The 27,270-nt window shown below is 30.2% G+C and overlaps 1 protein-coding gene across 2 annotated transcripts in view; it reads left to right on the forward strand.

Moving 5' to 3' along the window:
* Nucleotides 1-3,581: 3,581 nt before the first annotated feature.
* The window catches only part of LOC142321004 (UPAR/Ly6 domain-containing protein crok-like), a 130,475-nt gene continuing 106,786 nt past the window's right edge, over nt 3,582-27,270 (forward strand). Inside the window, exons 1-2 of one of the 2 annotated variants that reach the window (XR_012755545.1) lie at nt 3,600-3,739; nt 8,800-9,514. Coding sequence is in view for 1 of the 2 variants with exons in the window: in XM_075358996.1 (XP_075215111.1) it covers nt 3,658-3,739 (82 nt within the window). In the remaining variant the exon portion in view is untranslated. Of the gene's footprint in view, nt 3,740-8,799; nt 9,515-27,270 lie in introns of those variants that run through there. The other variant, XM_075358996.1, reaches the window with a different exon arrangement.

Raw genomic sequence — 27,270 nt, forward strand, 5'->3', positions numbered from 1 at the left:
GAGGTATTGAATAAAAACTATTCTGTGCATGATTCACAAACCTTGTGAAAAATTGAAATTTTTTTGAAGTGGAGTGGGGGGCATTGTTCAAAATTAAAGCTACTGAGAATCCAAAGGTGTAGAGTAATTTGTCTGTGTGATAAATATCCTTGTCAACTTTACTCCAGTAACAGAAATTACATACCAGCTGTTTCTTTTTGAGCATTTCTATATCTTATTGTAGTCAATTTAATAATGTCTGTAGAATGATGGTAGTAGATCTCTCAAAAGATGCATCTACCTTGTAAAGGTTACTAATTGCCTTAACTTGTTTTTCAGAATCTCTAGAGACCCAGAAAAAATCCCTCTCTTCTGCGTAAGGTATTCTTGAAGTAATAACAATTATCTGTTACTACCCCTCAACCAGACAATATTGAGCATGCATAATCATTACTTGCTTCAGTGTGGTAGGTTTTGTGAAATGTACATGCTCTCATTGTGTTAGAGATTTAGGCAAGTACATTTCAGATTAATCCAGTCCTTCCTTTGCTTCTGGCATTTAACTGTAAAAAATATGGGAGTACTTAACAATGATTGTAATACATTGTGTTGATTGATACCGCCCTCACTGTATTTAATTATGGTAATCTTACAATTCAGTTTAACTATAATTAAACTGAACTGTTAGATAATGCTATTTATAAATGATGCATGTTGAAAGTTGAGAAGGAAATCTTTAAATAGAGATTTATATTTTTATTTTATATTTTTGAGTACATTGCAATCTGACAAACTTATGAACTTATGTAACCCCATAGCCCAATGACATGTAAATGAGGTGTAATTTTGTACAAACTCAGTCTGGTCATTCCTCAGATATGTGGTTGATTGAATCCCAAATAACAAAGTACACCAGCATCCAAAGTCTAGTACTAGAATCCATACAAAAGTAACTTAATTTTAGTAGGATTTGAACTTCAGAACCTTCAATTTAAAAAATCAGCTGCTAAACAGTTTATTTTTTATGACACTTTTACTACTAGATCAACCTGGTGGGTCAAATAGAAATTAATAGAGTATTTACTGCTGGTGTTTTTATTATTAAAATGAGAGGATAAAAATGACAACTTTAAACATAGACAGAATTAAGAAACAAAGATGAGATGAAAATAAGTTTATTTAGTGACCAGCAATTTTCTATAAAAAAAAAAACTGACAATAGAATACTAACAGGTTGTTTGGTGCAAATCTAATCTCTTATAAGATGTATTAGAACAGTTACCAAGAAAATTTGAAAACAGAACTAATCTTTAGATATGAATGTGATGGACTTCATGGTACCAGTAAAATCTAAACTGAAAACACTGAAACAGTTGCACACAGATAGATAGTAAATCTTAGCACATAAAACGCATCACCTTAGGTCAATAAATTTACTTCGTTTGAAAAAATTTTTTTAATCTTAGATTTGAAATTTATATGATATACTCAAGAATTAAGTTTTAATGTAATTCTAGTTTATATAAATATAACTGCAAAAGTACACCAAAAAGTGGAGGATTTATATTCACCAAGTGACCAAATACTGAACTTTGTGAAGAATTAGCCAAAGCATTAGTAAGTGGAAATCATTTCAGTGGAAAATTCTGAAACTCCCAAATTAAAACATACACTAAAGTAAATCTATTAGAAAGAAGAATTTTACTTACACAATTGATATTTATTTTATCACATATTTATTTTCACAACTGATACAAAATACAAATAAAAATTAAAAAGTTTTTTAAAAAATAATTATAAATTCATTTTACTTTAAAGTATCAATGTATTATGACTACCCCAGTTTTTTATTTGACAGACATATCATTCTATACACATTTCAAAGAACACAGAAAAGTATTTACATTTAAGCAGACTAGCACATCCAGTAACAGCAAATCTGTAAGTTCTACCGGGTTTAGTGAGAATAAAGTTGTACCTTATGCCAGTAAGGTAACCACCACCTGTTAATCTGCATAAGGTAGGTAACCTTATGCCATCTGCTTAATATTGTACATTATAATCTGTAACTATAATGGTTTTATGTTTTCCAACACTAATTATACATATTCAAAAATGGCATAGTTATCCTAAAGAATAATAAACATTCCATGTAGACTTACTAGAGAAACTGAGAATGGGATAGTTTTACATTGTCATCTTCTGTGAGCCAAATTTGCATATTTGTATGCCAAACTCACAGAAATTGGCTTCATAATAAACACCATTACTTTTAAAGAAAGCAACTCTGATTTGTGTTTCATGCGCATTCACTGCCATTAGAAAGACTAGGACTTGATGAAACTACGCCGTCCATGAGCCTTGTATTGCTTCAGTTTTATGTATATTTGTAAAAAGCTATTAAGTTACAGAAATTTTATAACATTTGAACAGAATTTAAAGGTTTCCTAATAATTGAAATTAACAAATGTATATTTACTTCCTCTTATTAAAAAAAAATTATTTTAATTTAAAGAAAAAGTTTTACAACATAAAACAACTCTGTAACATTTAAAAAAAATATATATGTATTTATTTTTAATGTTCCAGTGATATTTATTTTGATAAATTAAAAACTACAAGGATAAAAATTAAGCTCATTAAATCGAGTTCCTTTCATAAATAGTACTCTTGTTTTATTATCTCTCCACTACTAATATTTTTTAAAATTATCTATGATGTTTTGTAGGATTTTTCAGTGGTATCCATTGTCACAACAAATTATTCAATGAAAGTCAAACCATTCAAAGCTAATACAGCAAAGGATATAGGATTTTTAAACTGGTTTTTTGTATTTTTTAATCTGGATGGGCATCAAATCATAACAGTAATACAAAAATCTGTCTACTATTTTTTCTATTAGTAGTACTTTATCTCTTTCTTGCATACTATTAACGTACAAATGTTAATATTTTACTACCTTTCTTGCTTCAGTATCCATTACTGCCTGTTTAGTATCAAATAGTTCAGTGAATGTATGGATACAAAAGGTTAAAACTAATTTTGATAAGTAAACTTTTGTGTCTGACTATTGCATTATGCACTTTTGTATACTATATATTGTAGAATGTAGTTAACCATTACCTCATAATTTTGTCTCAGTACGACTTAGGCTTTGTATAACTACCCAGTGGTAGTGAAGATTGAACCAGCCTGAGGTCAGATAATTTTTTTTTTAATTCTACTTAATTGACTGACATTTTTGTTACTTTTTATATTTGTAAGAATTATATTTATTCGTAGATTTTTCATTCTGTGCAATGCTATTACAAATTAAGAAAAAATCAAGTTGATGTTCTGCAGAAAGGATTTGAGTTGATCGCAATCATAATATTTCACTTTCCTTAAACAAACGTTGAAATTAATTATTTTATAAACTACGACAGTGAAAAAAGGTCATTATTCTAATTTCGTCGGAATTAACTATCGGAGCACTCAGAAGCGCTTGAAAGTCGCTGCAGGTAATTGAATTACAAAGGGGAGAAATTTTTAACAGAGGGAAATTTCTTTCCGTAAATGTAAGCAGTAAACGTGTGTTGCTGCAGTGCGAGTTAGTAGGGGCTCGTTGCCTTACCAGAGTCCGATTTTGTTGTATGGTTGTGTGCATATGTACAGGACTGTCTGATTTTAGTTGCAGATATGGAAAAGGCAAAATCTTCTTGTTTTCCTTGGGTCATCGCCTGTTCTTTTATAATCATTTTATGTTTTTTAGTTTCTAAAGGTGAGTGATTTGTTATTAATGAATACTGAAATTTATTTGCTACATTGGTACTTAAACTATTATCTTACTACTAATTAAAATGTTGAAACTACCGGTGCCGTGTTTTCTGTGAAATTTTGTTTTGTTTTCTTTAAGGTTTTATATGTATCTAATATTTACCAGTTAATGAGAACAACTTTAAACTGTTTTGAAACCTTAAATAATTTAATTTTATTTCCCGTGTCACACTATTAAGGGTGTATTTGAAACTTATTTAAGTTCAAACAACTGCTCGTTCTTTGTAATATATTGTTCAAATACTGGATACCTTTTGAGCCAAGATTATTTACTTTTCATTTTGTTGTTTTAATTTTCGTTATTATATCGTGACAATACTGTAAAAGCTCTTTTATGTTCACTAACTAAACACTTTATCTGCATTATCTATTCATACGAGTATATGTTTTTAATCGGAATTTTATTTTTTATTTGAGTGTTATGGAAGGTACCGGTATGAATTCTGGTTCGAAATGTTGTTTATTTAGTTTTTAATTTTTATGTTGATTCAGGAAAACTTGAAATATCAGTATTTTTATTTATACCTTTCATAAAACTTTACTCTTAATTCTTTGTTGACAGTACTGTTCGTTTATTTGTAAGCTGCATACAATTTTTATTCACTTATCAGATTTGCACATACCTACAAACAATTCTTATTCAGTTAATTTTATATTTTTATTTAAGGTTTATAATTTCCATGATTAGTTGTTTAACCATGAAATAGATTTTCACACGGTTGCGCGTATGCAAACTGTAGCATACAAATTAAGTGAATTTGATTTTCTTGCAAATTTTGGTAGGTCGTTTTGAATGTTTAATTTTGCCGTTTTTTAAAAATTAAAACTGTTGTGTGCGCGTTTGAGCAAAACGATATAAGAGGAATTTGTTAAAAATCTTATTATTTTTTATTTATTATACAATTTTTTTGCAGAATCGAATTATTTTTTAGGTATTTTAGGCTTTAAAAGTCAAATAAAACTAATTCATTATTAAAATATTAGTTTCATGATACCTTCTTTTCCATTTTATTAACAGAGTAATACCATTTTTTCTCTGAAAAGCTGTACTCTATATAGTTTCATAAAAATTGACATGAAATTTTCTAATTAAATATATAGAGTGCGCGCGTATGTGCACTCAACACGTAAAAAATAATTTTATAAAAAAATCAATAAAATAAACTTAATAATAATAAGTAATAATAATGAAGCCGATTAAAAAAAAAAAAAAACAAAAAGTAAAATATAAGAACATTTTATCGTTTTAAATTAACTTTATTACGTATAATCCTGTTATAAAACTTAAATTTTTGAAGTTTAAAACTTTCATCGCCAGATTAAGAATAAAAACAATTAATTATTAAGTGCTTACACACTCTTATTCTAGCTAGTACAGACTTTAAAAAACTTGAATTAAAAAAAAATGATAGTATTTTAAGAAACTTGAATAAAAGTATATTTTATAAAAAAAAATTAAATATGAGTAGACTAATCCAGAAATATGCATTATTTTTAGCTAAAGTTTTCTTTTTTTTATTTCGCGTGAAATTACTTTGAATATAAGACGTTTCAGGTAATACGTCATTACACTATAAAACTACAGTGCTTAGTGATAATGGCAATAAACAAATAAAATATACCTTCAATTCGTGTACTTTTCCTAGGTTATTTAGCTCACTGGAATAATTTAGCGTACGAAAAATGCTATGTCTAACTGGGATTCGAACCCGAGATCTCCAGATCAAAGGCCGAGACGCTAACACTTCCCCACGGAGATCGGCGGAATAATATTTAAAATATTATTTTTTGCATGGGAATTATACATACTTTTAATTTAAAAATACAAATAAAATATTTTTTCATTTAAATTAAAAGTAAAACTGCTTTAATTAAATTCCGTATAATTTTCAAGACAAGAAATTATTTATCGTTAACCGATTTCAAAAATACTTAATTTTTTTTACTTCACAAAAAACTGCTTAAGAATTCATCCAGGAGTTGAAATTTGAATAGTCTACTATTGGTATGCTTTCCTTTATAATAGAATATTATTATTATGTTTTGCCTTAATTTTAGTATATGACGATCAGTAATAGCATAATTGAATGGAATCATCAGACGTTTAAGACGTTATGCGCATTGTGTACAAACTATTGGATGCTGGTAAAAATTTGTCTCTAGCTAAAAAGTAAAAAATTCAGGTTATAAATCTCATTTTATGTTATAGATATTATACCGTGTGATTTTCAACTACATAAATGCATTAAGGAACGGTTAGTTCTCCGAAAATTCATAAATTCCGATTAAGTAGCTGTTCTCGAGCTACCGCAGAGTTGGAATTGCTTTTAATTGATTGCTGGCGCCCATTTTGTACTTAGTTTAATACTTCTTATGTAATTCTACTTTCCAGCTCATTCTGGTTTTTTTCTCAGCTATAGTGTCCATTTTTTAATCAGACTAACGGCAGATGAACAGAATTGGAAGAATCCAGAATAGACAAATACATATTAATAATGTTTGAATATATTTATAGTTGTTTTATCACAAATTCGTTTTATAAAAAGCTTACTAATACCGGAACCGCTGCTAAAAACCTTTATGTGTTTCTTCAAAACTGTGAAAAGCTCATATCGCTTTTCTATGCTTAAAACCTCTTCCATTCTGTCTTTTATCTCATAGATGTGCATGCTAGAGGTTTGTCTGTAAAATTGCTGTTTAAAATTAATTCAAAAAATGACAAATGAGATTTGGTTTCCCTCCCCCCCCCACACGGACCAATGAGATGAGATATGTAAATGAGGTGAATTCTTATACAGACTTAGCCAACTATTCCTGAGACGTGTGGTTAGTGAATCCCAACCACCAAAGTACACCTGTTAGTATTCACTTCCGTGTAAAAGGAACTAGCCTTTTTCCTTTTACTAGGATTTGAACCTCAGACCTTCTAATTCGAAAATCAGATATTTAACAACTGATTTGCGACGACAAGTCAATAATTAAACCGGCCCGGTAGCCTAAGTATATTCCATTAATTAATCCTTCCATAAGCCGAAAAATCTTTTACCAAAGATATGAAAGTCCGATCCTTTACGCAAATTTGATAATTTTGATCTCCTGTTCAAGCGTTACAACAAACAAAGTTTATATTTTAAGATAAAAAAATGGATTACATGTGGAGAGAAAAGTTTTATGACCCGATTCAGGTGCTCAATTTAAGTCTTGTTTTTGCTGATCAAGACTGTTAGATATTTCTTGATCAATCTATTTTCTATACCTTTTAAAACTAAAACCGGCTTTTTTGTTTCAATTTACCTACTATATTTTTTCTTTGTTGTTCTTATTTTATATAAACAATGTTCTTACTAATCACCCCGGGTTAGTCTAGTGGTTAAAGTCGCCGTCGCAAAATTAGCTCGAGGGTTCTAAGGTTTGAAGTCTTGTAAAGGCAGTTGCTTTTATACGGTTTTGAATGCTAGACTGCGAATACCGGTGTTGTTTAGTAGTTGGGTTTCAGTCAATCACAAATCTCAGGAGTGATCGGGTCGACCTGAATTCCAGACTACATGTCTACACTTACATTGCACTACACCTACAGCTACATCAGACCTAGCTAGCCGGTAGCAGTAAATGCGTTTGCCTACACACACACATCAAGACTCAGCAGTAGTTGGAAAACCGGTCAACTACGGTATAGTCGTTATGTTTACTATTTTTTCTTATAAATTCAATTGATAGAATACTTATCAATTAAATCGTAAGAGATTAATTTTACTTGCGCGCGCGCGTAAATTAATACCTTAAAATAATATACTATGGCTTCAAAAAATTTAATTAAAATTCTTTTTACTGACAGTAAAAAGGCAAAAAATAAATAAAAATCAAGTAACCAAATGCAATTTTTTTCATTTTCTAAACAGTGAAAAAGCAGAAATTGTTCATTTTAATTTATTTCACTTATTATTCGGCTAGCTACATTTTTAACGATGACTCGTAGAAATCAGCCTCTAAAACAAATTCTATATATTTATGATAATTTTAGTCGGTGGAATATTAAAATTCAGCATAACTATTAATTACAGGGTACTTAAAAAATATTATGTAAGCAGAATTTTTGATAATTACGCTAAAGAGTTAGAATTTAAATATAACTTAAATACGGAATACCACTTCTCTCACAAGAGTATTTCATAAATCATATAAACCTTCCTAGTCATTTGACATTTTTCGAGTAGTTTCTATTAGGTCCTAGACATCTACGAAGAAATTTTGTTAAGATTACCCCCTTTTTTCCCTGGTCAAGTTCCATTTTGCGATGACCAACATCAAAGCCCAGGAACAGTCTATTAGAAATTTAAGGGACGTCTATTAATCTCTCATTCCAATTCTACATTCTCTATTTTCAAATGAATTTCCTAATAATCTTGTCATTCTGCAAACTGAAAGAAAAACAGATATCATAATGTATAGTTCTTTTTTTTGTAATTTAAGCTCTGTTTCGCTATATTATTTTCAGTTTTTATTTAAAATGTAAATTTATTACATTAAAAAAAGAAAAAAAACGGTTATCCTTAAAAACACATAGGTAATATACCATTATAACTATTTTCTCTAAGAAACAGTTACTTTATGCTAAGATATATTTTCACTTCGTATAAAATTAAATGTTTACTAGACGAAAATGAAGTATGTTGTAGAGGAAGGTGTTAAGCAAGAGATAAGGCTTTTGTTAAGAGTTAATTATCTGCCCCTTCAGTGTTTACAACATATATATATATATATATATAAAGAAAATAAAGTTCCCGTTAAATTACTATTAAAATTTTACTTTTAGAAAGGAATAGAAAAAATGTATCATTTAAAAACAAAATTTTAGAAAGGTTTGTAGATAATATCGTCTTGCCGTATCGATTAAATAAACATTTTATTACAAGTTATTTCAAAAAATTCGGTTGCTTTTTTATACATAAGGACTTTTAGATGTATTAAGTTGACGTAATGCTGAAAAAAATTTATATCTGTTAGTTTTAGATACAAAATAGAAAAAAAATTAAGAGTCCAAAGAAGCATCGCGTAAAGAACTAAAGAAAGAAGAGCAAAGATAATGTAAGAGCGGATGCGCCGGCTTCCCTGGCGCGAGTGGTAGCGTCTCTGCCTTTCACCCGGAGGTCCTGGATTCGAATCCCGGTCAGGCATGGCATTTTTCACACACGCTACAAAACATTCACCTCATCCTCTGCGGAATGAATTGCTTGACTGCGGACCCGGAGGTAAAAAAAAAGCAAAAAAAAGCGGATGCAAAGTATTCGGTGAAGATATGTACAGTAATAGAATATAATTAAAGGAATAAAATAAGTTTTGGAGTATTTTATTAATCTATATATATATATATTTTTTTTGTTAAATCTAAAATTTCAATTATGTATGTCTATTAAGTCAAAGTTGTAATTTAAAAATAGCGGTAAATATTTAAAAAGAGTGATGTGTATAACGCAAGGTTTCTGTGGTGTGTATGATTTATTCGTAAAAAAGTTTTGGAATTAAACGATTTTTAAAAGTGCTTAAAGGCTTAGACAGAACCTTATTATTTATAAAAGAATTATTAAAATGATATTCAACTTACCGTTACCAATTTCGATAAAAATGTTAGTAAAGATTTGATGGTACAAAAATTTACCTCTAATTACAGGGTGTCCCATATAAAACGCAACCCAACCTTATATTGGTAGGTATTGAAATAATAAAAAGGCATGTGTAAATGTAAATGTAATTTTTATTATTACCATCCATTACCTTACATTTAGTGTAAATGTTGGAAGTGGCCGCCATCTTCTTGAATACAAGCTTCAATTCTTTTTACAGCGTTTCTTGCAACTTTTTTCAAAGTTTGTGGCTAGATATTTAATACAGCTTGTTCAATATTGACTTTCAATTGTTCAAGTGTTCGTGGTTTGTTGCTGTAGGCATTTTCTTTGAGGTAACCCCATAGAAAAAAAAATCCGCCGCAGTCAAATCTGGAGATCTTGGTGGCCACAAGCCTCGACCGATAACACGATTGCCAAAGAATTCCTCAACGAAATCAGAAGTTGAACCTGCGTAGTGCGATGTCGCACCGTCATGATGTAGCCAGCAGTGTCTGTCTTCCTCTTCCAAGAGTGCGATGAACTGAAATAAAATATCTTGATATTGTTCTGCATTAATGGTGTACTCGAAAAAAATATGACCGATTATTTTCTTCCGCGATATCGCGTACCACACGCCCAACTTCTGCGAGTGTAATTGTTTTTCGTTATAAACGTGGGGGATTTTCAGCACTCCAAATTCTACTGTTTTGGCTGTTTACGTAGCCATCCAAATGAAACCGTGCTTCATCTGTGAAAAATAACGAATCCATAACATTACTTCCCTCACGTAGAAATCGACGGAATCATTGACAATATTGTAGCCGATTTACTTTGTCGGGCTGAAGAAGTTGATGAACCGTTTGAATGCGATAAGGTCGTAATTATAATTTTTTGGTCGCCCGATGAACAATTGATTTAGACAAATTAATTTCAGTACACGAAAGTCTGATCGATTTATTTGGCGAGGCGAGTAATCGGTCTTTGATTTCAGTGACTGTATACAGATACAGTCACACTGTATCTGTTGACTGTTGAACACTGTGACTGTTGAATACAGATTCAACACTGACGCAGACCGTTTTGTGTAACTTGTTATTAACAGAACCAGCCTCTCTAAATTTTGCAACTAACCTTAATACTGATGTTTTGTTAGGAGCTGGTTTATCTGGGTACTTATGGCGAAACAAATCTTGCACTGGAACCACTGATTTCGTACTGAAGTACGACTCAACAATGAAAACACGTTCATCTAGCAATGGAAAAATGGAAAACACCATCTAGTCTCTAGCAATACATTGAACGTTATGATTGCATTGTTGTTACTATCGGTAGTATTCTACTGCGTCGCCGCGATGTTCAGAGTTGGGCGAGTCCTTTCAGTAACGAGTAGGGGAGTAAGCTTGACTTTTGAAATTTCATGGATGAATGACTGATGGGTTGCGTTTTATATGGGACACCTTACCATACTTAGCGGATTTATATCCTCGAGCGTAAGAATAAGGCTTATTACAACAATATATTGCTCTATTTTAGAGTTTTTGAGGTATCCAAATAAGAAAAAAGAAATCGTTTGAGATACACACTAAAGAAAATTCAGTAATCTAATGATTGGTGTCTGCAGTAGATGAAGAAAAGATGATTTATTTACTACCAAAGTAGAATATATATATATATAATGATATGGAAGAATCTTGCTTGAATATATATTTTATAAAAATACTTTTTATTCTATAAGTATCAAAAAAAATCTTAAGATTATTCTGTTAAAAAAGTGATCTAATTTTACAGGGTAAAATTAATTGCTTGTGAAGAAGTGTATTAAAAATGTATTAATACAACGAAAACGACAAATATCTGAAGAAAATAATTATTCGATGAATATTAATTATATATAATTAAATATATAATAAAGAATCACAAATTAAAAACGGTAAAATAAGTAAGAGAAAATGATAAGTGAAATGTGGATTACGGAAATTGTTGAATGATAACTTTTGATATTAACATAGTTAAATGTTCAAATGAGTTTGTATATTTAAGGAAAGAAAACGTAAAAGAATATCGGGTTTTCTGTCCCACAATTAAATAATACGACCTAAGATTTTTGTTTCCTATTTTAGGATCATTCTAAAAATGTTATATTCCTAGCAATAAAGGGAAAGGTAATATTAAAATGTTAACTTCTGATTTCTAAGTAGATCATTTAACTGTAATTGTGTTACTTTCCATCATAGCTCTGGAGCTACGTAGAAGGAAGGAGTATGGTAAACATTAAAAAAATGGGGTTTAGGAGTTTTTGCATTTCTCGACGTTTCATAACCCAGGGATCCCAAACAACAAAAAGAAGTGCTACGTACGTATGTTATGTATGTGCGTTCATGTTTGAAGCTTAATAACTTTTGACTGGAAAAAAGATTTTGATGAAATTTTGCACAGAAACACGTGTGTATGGGGCAATTTGTTGGTAAAGGTTTAGAGTCAGTATTTTCAGGGGAAGGGGGAGTTTTTTTGAAAGTAAATTTTCTCAAAATTTTGCAAAAATAATCCCACTTTACATTAACCTCAGTATATGCGTGCATGCTTTTCGTACTACTTTTTTTTAAGTTTGCCCTAAAATTCCTTCCGTTCTCAAAAATCAAAAAAAGTTATCTTTTTATTCATTACATATTTTTTAACCGATTTTTTTTGTCTTTATAGTAGTAGTGCAAACGATCCAAAATAAAAATACTTTGGGTGTAAGAGAGCCGATCAAAGTATAAAAATATAGATTTTTGGATATTTTTTCAAAACTTTTTTGGGTGTTTGGTAATAATATTACTAAAACATTCCCACATATTCACTCCACACCTTCAAAAAAGAAATCTTAGGTAAATTTTTTCGTGTAATTATTTTTCCACTATATAAGAATAAATAACTATGCAAGATAAGTATTACAATTTGTCAGATTCTTTTTAACCTGCTCTTATTGGCTGCATAAAACGTAAAATAATTTTTGTAATTAAAATTTATGACTGCTACTTAATTTAGGGTAGAACATTATTTCGGTTTCATCTCTGCTAATGTTTTCGTAATCTTTAAAGGTCTTCATGAATTATAAACAAGGTTTTTTGCTTTCTTGTACGAAGTAAAGAAAGTATTGTGATCGCGAAAAATTTCGGTTTTCAGATTTCAACGGAAATATCCATTTTGACTAGTTTCGGCGTGACGTCTGTGTGTATGTATGTACGTACGTATCTCGCGTAGCTCAAAAACGATTAGCCGTAGGTTGTTGAAATTTTGGATTTGGGACTGTTGTAACTTCTAGTTGTGCACCTTCCCTTTTTATTACAATCGACTGGACCAAAAGTGTCCAAAAAAGCCTAAAATCCAAATAATTTGGATTACAACCAAATAATTATTCTACCAGATTAATAATTTGGTTGCTTTTCTAGGATTATATATATATATATTTTTGGTTGTTTTACTAAGATTTAAATCTCAGAACCTTTAACTTAAGGTATACTAATTATACTCGCATCAAGTGCGAGTATAATTAGTTTACTCGCACTTGATTTAAAAAGTCCGTGATTTGAAAAAATACAGTTGTTTGTTTTATTTATTTATATTTAATATGATATATTATGATAAATTGTATATATATATATATATATATATATATATATATATATATTATACGTTGGTGAAAAGTAATTTCTTTAGAGGATTACCTCAATGAAGACTATTAAATCACGCTAAAGGTTAGATATTGCTATCCATACAAATCTTTGATTGTACGATTTACAATATTGTTCACGGCTCCCGCTATTATAAGAAAGTTTGCGGTGTTATTTTATCATGAATTTAATATATTTTTAAAATAATTTATTATCTGGCTTCTATAACTTACGGGTAATAGATAATTTGTGTTTCTAAACTAAACTCTAATTATATCTAATCATTCTACGTAACATAATGGATTAATTTATCAAATCTAGTGAAGTAACATAACAATTATACCTAGGCGAATATTTCATAATATATAATTATCGCTTAAATAAATACAGAGATTGGTGTGAGATCAGCATTGAACTTAATGAAAGTTCCTTAATGAAAGTTTCCTTCCCCACGCAGATCCGTGGGGAAGGATATCAGCTCTGCCTTTGATTCGAAATGTTGCGAGTTCTAATCCTGCTCAGACTTGTTTTTTTTTCACATCTTATAAAAGTCATTCTTTTTCCTATGAAAAAAAAAAGAAACATAATTGTAACTGGACAGTTGGACTTGTAAATCTATTCTTTACTACAACAGTGAATGATCAAATAAATAATTTTCGTTTAGATGGGAGTTCACCCGCCAGTATTCTGTTGTTTGATATTAGATTATTGGCTCCTTGTTGGTCTTGTACGTCATTCACAATTCATTTTATGAAAAATTATGATTATTAGGCTCTTGTATATTCTAAATTTTTACCTTTATTGCTTATTTCCATTTAAAAAATCAACGGATACGAATCCAGTATTTTTTTGCCATTACAATCCTTGAAATATTTTTAAAAACACGCTAGTTGTAGTGTGTAGTTATTTAATAACTTTTTGTATTAATCTTGATTCAAATAACTAATCATCACATGGTTACAATTTACAATGATAGATTCTAATTTTCTGAACACAGACATAATATAAAATCAGTGATGAGCTAATGTAATAACAAAAATCAATTTTCAACATAAAAAACTTTACATTATATATATATATATATATATATATATATATAGAGAGAGAGAGAGAGAGAGAGAGTGTATCACGAAGTTATCCCGGGACTTTTATAGCCCATTCTACTTGTAAAAATATGGAAAAGGTTTTTATAAAGTTATGTCTTAAAATGCTTCGTTTGCGAGTTAAGGCTTGTGAAAGATTTCACTCGGATTTCAGCTACCCCGATGAAATGAGGTCATATTGAAATTTGTAGGACGTTAATTAAGGGGCAGAATTAGTTATTTATTATGACTTTTAACCTGAAAAATCGAATAAAATATGTCCCACAACCGTATGCTCAGTAGCTTTTGTGAAAATCAATAAATTGGAGTAAAAAATCTGTTTTTTATGTTTGATGTACAATAACTTTTTTAAATGGGTAGTAAACACATAAAAGTTACAAAAAAAACTTGTAGAGAATTTAATTCTGAACGAAATGATGAACTTAATATAGAAAAGTTGAATAAAACAAAGAAAAATTGGAATTTTATTTAGAAACAATACACTTGGTACGTACCAGTTTATAATAAATGTTTCAAAAATGAGCCCGCCATTTTCAACACATTTCTTGGCATGCTTCAGGACTGCTTTTTTTCACTTGTTAGTTCTTCAGAACTGTTCTTAAGTTGATCAGCCGTATCCATAATGCAGACAATTAATTCCTTACTAGAATATATTTTTGTAATATATTTTATATTTGATGTGCAATAACGTTTTCAAACGGGTAGTAAACCATTCATCCCCAGACGCAAAAATCTAAAGGTGTTAGATGGCCAGAAATGTGGACCTTCAAGACCTATCCATTTCTCAGGGAAATGATAATTTAAGCGAGTGGAAACAGCACAAGAGAAGTGGGGAGACGCCCATCGTGCTGGAAGTATACTTTACTTCTCAGTGCTAGAGCAACATCTTCAAGGAGTTGCGGCAATTCTTCTTGAAGAAAGTGTAAAAAGACCCCCAGTATTTAAGCGGCAATATGAATGATCCAAACAGGTGATATGAATATTCAGGTGACATTCAGGTAACATGAACGTATAACAGGTGACATTCAGGTAACATGAACGTATAACAGGTGACATTCAGGTAATATGAATGATCCAAACAGCTGATTGTGAAGAAGACCGCAATGTATATTGACGCAAAATCGGTGTTGAAAATCGCCTACCACCGTCTAATGAGGATCTACTTCTGCCCACGTATATTCATTGCGTAAGTTGCTGACGCCATCTCGAGGGAAATTTACCTCGTCGGTAAACAAAACATAGTTGCTAAGATGTCGATTTGTAATCCACCAGTTTCTGAACTCCAAGCGAAGCGGACCGTCTCCGGATGTAAATGTTTAGCTGGCTGTTTAAGATAAGGATAAAACTTGTTTTAAGTGTCCTCCAAACTATCGAATGCGAAACTCCGATCCGCTTAGAAAGAATCGTGTACTGACGCCTGGAATGCGCTGAACTACATCGAACAGCGTCCTGTTGGACAGATCGTTCCTAGCTGGTATGAATATTACTAGGTAGTGAACTGTTTCCCAAAGATTGCAAAAAGTTGCGGTAATTGTTTTGGGATCTGGAATCCTGCGATTTGGAAACGTATTTCATATTCTGCTGCTGCAGCTGTAGTATTACCAGTACGGACACTCAAAATTAATACCATATCAGTGTATTCCTCTGTTGTAAATAAGTACGGAATTACTTCAATGGTAAACCGATCACGTTCAAACTAAAATTCACAGAAAACCTTCGCTAACGACAGCACAGTTCATAGTACCCGATAAACTTAATCTACCGTACAGAATTATTTAAACAGTAATACAGTATTGCGAATTGTTGATAACTTTTCAAATAATTTATATATTTTTGTCATTAATAAAAAAAAAGATTATCCGAGTGATTTTTATTTTATAATTTTTGTGTTGTAATTTCCAGTTTTTTTAATTTTTTAACAGTAAATTTTTCACATCACCAAAAAAGAATTTGGTGATACATTAATTGTTTACATTAATTAAAGAAGTACTTTTCTGACAAATGTAGTAATGCTTTGTTTTTTAAATAAAATTCGAATTTTTCTAACTTTTCTTTGTATTATTCAACTTATCTTACACCATTTTATTTTGAATTAAATTGTCTACAAATTTTTCTTATACCTTTTATGTATTTATTACCCATTAATCAATGTTACTGTTTTTCAAACATAAAAGACAGGGTTTTTTATCCCAATTTATTGGTTTTCATCCCAGATTTCTCAAAAACTACTACAGATACGGTTCTGGGACTTATTTTATTCGATGTTTTTTTAGATCAAAAGCCGTAAGAAATTACTAATTTTGCTCCTTAATTAAAGTCTAAAAATTTCAGTACGACTTCATTTTACCGGTGTAGCTGAAATCCGAACGAATCTTTCACAAGCCGTAAACTCTCAAACTAAGTATTTTAAGACATATGTTTATATGAAGTTTTGCCATTATTTTCATAAGTAGAATAAGTTATGAAAGTCCCGGGATAATTTTGTGGTACATTCTGTACATATATAGATAGGTTCATGTTTAAGAAGAAGAGTGTTAATTTATATATCAAACTAATTTTTGCTTGAGGAGACCTCTTTTTCTGCCTCCTGAAACTGCCACTAAAAGACATAACCATAATTAATTAGAAACTAATATTAGGACAGATTAATAATCTTTATGCCTTAACGGGACATCAAAGTCTTTTCACTTTACTTATACGGGTCTTTTAAGTTTTCGCATTGATGTTTGAAATGTAATATCATTTTAACACTTCAATTTTATCATTTTCGCATAAAAAATTCTTGTTTTCTTTTCTTTTTTTTTATTCATTGTAGTTTAAAAATCGACTGATTTGAAAAAAAAAACAATATTTATGCATGTATATTTATTATTTTTCTATTTATTTCTTTTTTGAGTTCAAACTTCATCACAATTCTAAAACCCAACCACTGTTTGGAAGCTGGTGTTTACAGTATCAGACTGACTATTCTTTTGATGAATGGAATTCATTTTGTACCCTAATTTTATGGAAATTTATGTTTATTTTAATAAAAGAGGAATATTCTTATACATAATATCTTACAGCTATATTCACTTTATGTGATCGAATAAATAAATTATTAACCAATTTTATACGTTTGGAATTAAAAAAAATTTACCTAATTGTTCTAATTAACTACATAAATTGTTGTTTTCTCGAAAAGGGAAGGTAAAGTTCTAATCTTGAAAACTTCCGATGTTTGTAGGAAGGAAGTTATTTAAAGGCCGCATCAGATTACGTTTTAATCGAAGAGAATTTATTTTAATATACGAATTTTTTATTTCTGTTATCGGCTAAAATAACGGATTTAAAATACACATATCACTAAAAATAATTCAATGAGTTTTAACTAAAAAATGTTAGTCCTTTATCGACTTAAATTATTATAATAATAACCTCAGTAATATGTACGATTAAGTATAAAATAAAAAAATATAATGTTTATTAATGATGGAATCGATATGCATGAAAGGAAGTAAGGAAATATTCGGCCGCCAGGGGAACTTAGTGCATTTTCCCATATAAGCACTGATCCCGTCCTTTCGTTTACCCGATCCAGCCACCCTTGGAAGTAGTGGGAGGGAAAGCACGGATCGAAACTTAAGTTGGAAGTCGTACCTGCATGCCACCTGCACCGTTCTTGCAGAAGCATGCAAGGTTTGACTTTACTTCCCTTCAGCCCCTTCATGTCTTTATTTTCTTTGCCTCGTTTAAATATTGCCTATAAAACCAGTATTATGATGATATTCTGATACCTACCTTATAATTTTAGTTAAATTTAGTATTTTCTGGAGCTTTATTATACTTTATGTTATTTGTTTTTTGTTGCTTTTTTTTGGAACAAAGGTTTATAACAAAATATTGTGAATTCATAAACATGATTTATAATCAAAAAACTTTAAAATTAAAAAAATGTTTTTATGAACCTTGTTTTAGTTAAAGGACAAAAATCTATATCTATTTTCCCTACAGCACTATTTCTATATCGTAATACTATTGAAATCTGATTTTTATCGATCTAGGTAAAGTAATAAAATCAGTTAACTAATTATTTAAACTTTCAAATAATTAATTTCTAATATTACATATTACGTAATAAATAACGTAAGATCAATTTTTTTTTTAAATTATCGAATTATAAGACGTTTTTGTTCTCGACCGATAGTTTTTAAAAAATATTTTTATATTATCATACTTTTTTGCGGAACGTTAAAAAAAAATAAAAGAAGAAACCTATCAAAAAATTATAAAATATACGAAATACATTCTAAATAAATTTGTTTGTATTTTATTTAGATTCCTATGCAAAATAATATGTCACTTAAGGAATAGGTATGCGAATAAAAGAGCTGACCCAGTGTTTACTTATTAACAAATCATGAGATAAAAGGTAAAACCTATTATCAGAGGAATGTCAAAAAAACCTTGATTATAAAATAAATACAAGTGGTTAAAGTTTATATTAAATTTTGAATTATAAGTACAAACAATAACTTAAGTGTTAAATACTCGTAAATATGCAGAAAATTTAATTCTCATTTTTAATTAGTATTTTAAAACTCCTCCTCATTCATAAGGAACAATATTGTTCATGAAAAAAAAGCTTATAATTTTATTTTTTTATAAGTTGTTGATATTTTAAAAAGTATCGGTAATTTATTAAAAATACTGTAGGATATATAACAAAGCCCTTTCATTTTATCAAAGTATTTCACTTAGTTACACACACAAATATATGATTTTCATACGTAATAAATTCTTCAATGTGTTTATTTAGGTAATGTAGATTTTATACATTTATTGAAACGTAATTTTAAGATAAAATTGATGTATGACATTAACCATAATCTACATTGAAAACGTATGATACTTAATTTTTGAAAGTATAATATTAATGTTTTGGGGTATTAACACTACCCCTCAACAGTTATTCGGTTTTTACAGCTTTATTATCGTTTCACGGATAATTTATAATTTATTTACTGTTACTCAGCTGTATTTTTTTTTTTTTTAATACAGTGTTTTAATTACAGATTTATAGTCTTAATAACTGTGTGCTTTGTGTTAATCATTAAACCGCACGTATTAGTCAGTAATTAATTTATAATTTTGCGGAGATTTGATCACTCACATTAAGTCTTTGTGTAAATAATTTATAAAAATCCAATCAAGTTTTAATTAAAACTTCATTGACGAGTGACTAATTCATATAATTTAAAAAAAGTATCTTTTAATGGACACCAACAAATCAGTAGTCTCATTTTCATTGAATTATGATATTGTAACCGTAATTTGGTTTTTTTAATAACAGAACTTGATCAGTTTTTTAAATAATTAGAATTTTATCTTTAGAGTTTTAATTAATAATACATTCTGTCTAGGCAATTAATAGATATAATAAGTTACAGGAACTGTATTCATTATAAGACAACTTATGCAGTTACTTGAGAACACCCCAAATTAAGAAAACTGCGCTAGGTGTGTGAGATTTCAAAAATAGCATACGAATGAATCGGTCAAATAGTTAGAAAAACATTAATCGTGCGTTTCTTTATTTATTGTAGTATTACGTTTATTTTAAATCAATTAAATAATCACATTTATTTAGATTATTTTACATTCTTGCTAAAAATATATTAGCTACTAGCCGGAACGTCTAGCCAGAACCTGGTTCCTTGGGGCTCAGGTCAGCCGTGGAAAATCCCGGAGCCAACTCAGGGCCTAACCGTGACCGCAGAGCTCGCTTCGCTCGGCTTCCCAATTTGTCAGGGGGATCGGCGCCCTGAGCACCCGCAGAGGTGTCGGCGGTCATCTTCGGTCGCCATTCCCATCTACCCAGAGGGCTCCACTCCATTGACGTCCGCACTGTACGTTATCCTCATGGCTGTGAGAGTAATACTGATAAGTAATAATTGTAATATTCAGGCTTTACAGAAACCTGAAAAAGAAACTAAATTATAAAAGATAGAATAATAGTAACTCTGGTAACTGAAGTACACATACCTCTGACGACAAAAAATTCATAACTTATTTATTTGCCGTGGTGACAGAAATATAATAATGAAGTAAAAGGATTAATCTATTTTTTCCTTAATGAATATGTTTAATTAAAAACTTCATCCTCCTTGGGGACGAAGAAATAATGAATATTTTTAATATCATTACCTTCAAGAGAGTTAGGGCCTCGGTCGATGCCTTAGTACCTTCCCTGGAATAACACTAATGTATCCTGCAAATTTGAAAGTAATCGGTCGGTTGGTTCTCGCGTAATGCGATAACACACAAACAGAAAAACTTTATACATATATGTATACTAGTAGACCCGGCAATGCTTCGCTATTACTAGATCTGTGTATATATATATACATATAGATTAAATGAACATAATTGAAAGTTTGATAAAACATTAACGAAATGAACATTACGGAACTTCACAAAATTTAACCTTTCTCTTTTTTCCTTGTACCCTTTCCACCTTTTTTTTACCCCCTTTCCAAATTTTCCGCTTTAATTTTACCAGACCCCTTTCCTGCTCTCCCCTATTTCCTTTTTCTTCCCCTTTTACGTTTATCCCCCATTTCCCTTTTCTCATTTCCCTTTTTATTTTTTCTCCTTTCCCTTTTCCATTTCCTTTTCCCCGTTTCCCCTCTTTTTCCATTTTCCCCTTCTTCCTGTTTCCCTTTACCTTTTTCGATTTATTCCTTTTTCTTCGCGCGTAAATCGGTCCAGTAGTTTTTTAGTCTATAGCGGACACACATATCGGAAACATTAAAATGGAATCGTAAAATATTTAGTATAGCGTGTGTTGCTTTTACGTCCAACAGATAGCGCTGTTTTTCAAAAAAGCATGTTTTTACCTGTCACAGGTGTGACATCTTAGGTGTATAAATAGTAGGTATATAATAACACGCGCGTATTCGAATGCAACGTTGTGTCGAAATTTCAAAGCAATCGGTGAAGAACTTTCGGAGATTTAAGATTTTGAACAAACGAACATTTACATATTTATTTATATAGATATCATTTCCGAATAACCATGATCTGTTAGATCGAGAGTGTACCTGATGCGTGCAAAAGTTAGCCTTCAACCTACTAACAAATACCCCGTTTAAATTTTATATTTGTGATAAAGGTTGAAAACCTTTCCATTTTTATCACCCTTAATTTAGGAAAAAAGTGTTGAATACAGTTGAAAAAGTTAAAAATACACAAAAAATATTTTTAAGGGTAAAGGTTTACAGCTAATATTTTGACAAGCGTTCAAAACAGTTTGCTTCAGAGAAAATTAATTTAAAAAAATTTCTATAGATAGATTTGGAAAGCAAAAAGTTGAAAAACATTTTTGTCTTATTGTATGAAAACTTTTTCTAACATTTTTTTGTAGTGTGGTATCCAATGATATTTTTAATGATAGTACTTTTTAAAGGGTTAAAAATGTTTTACTACAAGTAAAATTTTCAGAAATTTCGTCCCGTTCGAGTTACACTTCAGATTGTATGATTTTTCAAAAATTTTTTATGGAGCAATCTTCAAATATATGAACGAATTTTATAACTAAAATTTTAATACGTTGCCAATTTGAGATCTCTAAACTTCGAAAATACGAAGATATTCAGGAGAGGGGATAATTTTTTTGACCGATGGCAATTTTGTTGTGTATTTTAACAATATGAAAAAAAATACTGACTCTTCTGGAACAATAAAAATATCTTCCAGATATATTTTTCCTTTCATTTAGAACTAAAAACGCTTTTTTTATTCACTCTTCTGTTTGTTTTTTTTTCTAAAAAGAACACAAAGTTCTCGGTAAAAAATATTTTATCAAAATTTGGTATACACATTTTTTTGATAATGTTTGTGATGTTTATATAGTACACCAGAAATAAAAAACTACTTTTCAGTTTCTAAACAGCGACCAAATCTTTAATGTCAAATTTCTTTAAAAAAATAGTTATTTACAAAAGAAACTAATGATAGAAAAAACCCACCGGGTTAGTCTAGTGGTAAACTCGTCGACGTAAATCAGTTGATTTTCTAAATCAGTAAATCAGTCGAAGTTCTCAGGTTCAAATCCTTATAAAGGTAATTGTTTTTATTTGGATCTGAATACTAGATCGTGGATACCGATGTTCTTTGGTGGTTGGGCTTCAATTAATCACACGTCTCAGGAATGGTCGGCCTTAGTTTGATCAAGACTCCACATTTACCTATATATTTACAGTTACACTGATAAGTCGCTAATGACTAAATCTTGATGCGATTATGATAAAAGTATTAAAAAAAAGGTAGAAAAGTTTTGGAATTTAAATGCTTAAGAAAATAATATCTTATTTATTATTAGGTCAAATAATAATTGAAATTTAATATTTTATAAAATAAACATCTCCTATCATCTGTTGATGAATGAAAAGCTATTAAACAGTAAAAAGCATTTGTTTGGTGAAGTATTAATACGCTTATCTCTGTTGCTGTTTGACCTACCATTATAAATGAGGTACCGTATGCATTAGAAGTTCAGGCATTAAAAGTTTAATTTTTTATCATTAAATTATCGGAACATTTAAGATTTTACATTTTTTTACATTTAAGATTTTAAACGAACACCGTTTTGAAAATTCGACAAATGTTTTATCTTTATATTTGATGTATTACAAATTTATAGTTTTTATATCAAATTTGGAATCAATATTACCTAAGTGAGGAATTATTAATGAGTTTTAGAGAAAAATGGCATATGTCAATTGACAGACAAAGAACGAAGAAGCATTTTTGATCTATATTCAAAGGTAATTTTGAATTTTTATTTAATGGATTCTTTTCTTTAGTTTTTTGTACAGAATCGTTTACCAAAATTTGTAAACATTTACCCCTTGTAAACACCTATGTATTTGCATTTATCATTTTATTAATAATGTTTCTATATAAGTTTAATCTATTTGAAATGGAATGCAAAGTTGGCGGGAGTTTCTTCTCCCTACAGATCGCAGAACCTGGACAGTGTCCCTTGCTGCTGGATGCAATCTATTTAAAACTCATATGTATTTATATACTAGCCGGTCAGGGTTGCCCTTCCCGTTTAGCTAGAGGGCGGAACCTTCTGGCCCCCCGATTTTCGTAATCCTCATGATTGTGAGAATAATACTGACAGATAACAATTAAAGCCCAATTGTTTATTAACAATAAAAGCTCTCTTTCCTTCGACGTTTTTGACACAGAAGCTCTGATATGTTCCTTCTTTCTTTTTCTGTTTAGCCTCCGGAACCACCGTAAAGTATTACTTCAGAGGATGAATGAGGATGATATGTATGAAAATACATGAATGATGATGTAATGATGAATGAGGATGTATTATGTAAATGAAGTGTAGTCGTGTACAGTCTCAGGTCGAACATTCCTGAGATGTGTGGTTAATTGAAACCCGACCACGAAAGAACACCGGTATCTATTATTCAAATCCGTATAAAGGTAGCCTTTACTAGGATTTGAACCTTAGAACTCTCGACTTCGAAATCAGCTGATTTACTATGACGAGTTCACCACTAGACCAAACCAGTGGGTTTCTGATACGTTCCTGCTGTAGATGATGTTTCAGCTGGAATCTGGGCGTAGCGCTCTCGGTCAGCAGCTAACCGAGAATAACGTGCTTCAGCTGTTTCAGAGGACCGATATAATCTCAACCTTTTAGGAGGCTTTGAATAATAAGAAAGGTTACTTCTCTTTCTTGAAGGCGTATTTTTTAACTTTTGACAATCCAATATCTACAGTCAAAACAAACAATCTAAACCCACAAAAATTTGCTAAATGTGCTAACATAAGCGAATCCCAATAATAATTATTAATAATAATAATAATAATAATAATAATGGATTTTTCCCACTGTAGGACTGCATTGCTTAAACGTTTTCCTATAGAGGTCAGATATTAAAATAACTCGACTATAAGCATTAATTACTGAATTTATTGCACTGTTAAGTACCGTTAATAATTATTGTATTTGGTTTACTTTTGTTATTTAGTAGTAAGTTGTACATAATTTGTATATTAGACGAGGTTAGCGAGCGAAGCGAGCGTAGGTTATATTTGGTTTGATTATGTTGATTCCGTTTACTGACGTGTCGTACTTATATCAACAAAATCAAAAGGAAAACGTTTAAGCCGTTTAGTCCTGTAGTGAAAAAGGTCCTTAAATTGTAAAATAATAAAATATTTCTCTTACCGTAATAACAAAAATGTAATGAGGAAAAGGATTAATTATTTTTCTTTAATAATTTCTTTAATATCTTAACTCCCATTAGGAATAACGTAATAATTATAATTGGAGGTAATTACCAATCCTCTACGTTATAAATCTTCAAATTTTTATTAAAATCTATCCAGTAGTTTTTCCGTGATGCGCGTGTAAGGACGATTCTAGTTGTCATTTTATTACATGTACAGATAGATATATATATTTATTATTTTTGTTCCTAATCTGCAAGTTGCGATCTGTTAAACGAGTGAACAATAAGCATGGCTCAGTGAGATTAGGATGATAGTATGATATAAAAATGAGGTGAGGTATTGCACAGATTCAGGATGTTTATTCCTGAGACGTGGGTTAATTGAACCCCAACCATTAAAGTGCATCACTTTCCAGTGTCTAGTATTCAAATCCGTATAAAAGCAAATAACGTTTACTAGGATTTGAGTCTCAGAACCTTCGACTTAAAAAACTAGCTGTTAACTAATTTTACGACGACTAGTTTAACTGTAGACCAGCTCTATGGGCTGATTTTTAATACAGAATTATGACCCTGAGAAAATTTTGTTTAATCTCTATTTTCGGATGTGATTTGTCCTGCAATCAGTTTAAGTCATAAGTAAACTTCATGGTAGGTCCTATGATTATTGCATTACGACACGCACAGAGAAATTGTTTTCAATTACACTTAATAATCGTAATCTCGGTGTTATTATCATTTTCAGACTATTTTTATTTTATGGTTCTACCAGAAATCGAATGAAGTTGAAGAAGAAAATCTTTATAATTTAACCTTTACACGATTTCTAAACCTCTATCAAAATGTCAGAAATGTTTTGATGAATCTCCTATTTTACGTAAAAAATCAATATCTAAATGCACTAAAAATAGCATTATTTCTTTTAAAATGTTGTGTTTTAGAAGTTTTTTATGTATTTTTAAAATTAAATTCAATAGCTCATTTGTGTAAACCCGGAGGTTCCTATATCATCATTGAAACTAAATAACAGCGAGCAAGATTACCGAATAATAATTAACTATTTATTTACTTAAAATGTGCTGCTTGCATCTTTGTTTACAGCAAGAAAGAAATCATATAGGTTACATCATTAACATCCTTTCAAATTAGCTTAATTTACGCTCAGAAAATTCTAAAGAAACTGGAAATAAAAGTAAAAAAAGTTGATTTTGTTAAGAAATCTGAACAGTTTTAATAAAATTTCTTCCAAGAATGTATAATATAAAATTAGTTTACATAAAAAAAAGTCCCTAATCAGATACGCCTTGTGTTGTTTATTGAAATCAGTAACATCTGAATTTGATATTTTATTTAGATTCAATTGAGTTTTTTTTTTTTTTAGATATTACGTATGAATTCATGAACACAGGATGATACCTAATCACAGTTTATTTTATTCCCTTGACCCATACGGTCATAAAAACGAAATATTATTGAATTAAACAAAACTGATACTTATAATTGTGGATTGTTATCGCTTTTTTCCTCTCTATAAAATCGTTATTTTGTAATCCACTTTATGAGATTAGATTTTTTTATAATAGGATCCAAATAACAATGAAACAGGTGTAAAAATGTTTTTAATTGTTGCTTGTCAAATTTCTCTTAAAATATGTATTCCTAATGTATACGTTGCAATCTGTTTAACTAGTGAATAATAAGATCCCTCCTCCGGCCCATTGATATGAGAATATGTATGATGTGTAAATGAAGTGTAGTCTTGTACAGACTCAGGCCGATATTCCTGAGATGTATGGTTAATTGAACCCTACTCACCAAAGTACACCGATATCCGCTGTCTAGTATACAAATATTGAAGTTATCAAATTTTTAAATTTAACTGTTTTATTAATTATAATAATCAAAAAAAAGTTCTAAAGACGCAAGGAACTTTGTAAAAGTATTTGATGAGGTTAAAAGCAACCAAATGTTTAAAAAATGGAAATAAAAGAATTTTTCCTTTTAAAATGGAAAAAAAATTATTGCAATAATGAATTTATTGTTATCGATATGATGTGGCATTATCAGTTGAAATGCTTTTGACATTAAACTAATCGACCTATAATTTTTAAACATAATATTCTATCCTTATACTAACTCGCGAGTTAATCTGGCTGTTAACCTTGTCGTCGCAAAATCATCTTATTTTCAATGTCGAAAGTTCTAAGGTTCGAGTCCTTGTAAAGTCAGTTGCTTTTATATGGATTTGAGTGATAGACTGCGGATATCGGCGTTCTTTGGTGGTAGTTTCAATTAACCGCACGTCTCAGGAGTGGTCGACCTGAGTCTGTTACAAACTACATGTTTACCAGTATATTTACACTACTTACATTGCACTTCGTTTGGCCTGGTAAGTCGGTAGCGGTAATTGCATTTGCCTGTACATACATACCCAGACCCGGAAGTAGCTGGAAAACTGGTTGAAGAAAACAAACAAACTCTATCCTTAACTTAAAATGATCGATGAATCGATAGAAGTTCGGATATCCAGGAAATATAGATTAAGTCTTCATTCTTTTATTGATATGAGTAATTTTCCAGCAGTCCTTATATCAATTAATCATAACATAAAATAAAACTCTTTATAACTAGTCATTTTATAAGTATTAAAAGTCTCAGTGTGTTGCACCAGGGTTTATAAACCGAAGATCGATTATCGTAGGTGTAGGTAAGATATATGAGATCAGAAATTTTGAAATATAAATAAGCTCAATAACAAATAATGAATAAGTTAACGAATTACATCCTAGTAGCAGAATATATATATATATTTTTTTTTAAATGTTTTATCCCGCCCTCAGGCATGGCATTTTCACGCACGCTACATATTCATCTC

Source organism: Lycorma delicatula, chromosome 3, assembly GCF_047948215.1.
Source record: "Lycorma delicatula isolate Av1 chromosome 3, ASM4794821v1, whole genome shotgun sequence".
In the NCBI taxonomy this organism is placed as follows: Eukaryota; Metazoa; Arthropoda; class Insecta; order Hemiptera; family Fulgoridae; genus Lycorma; species Lycorma delicatula.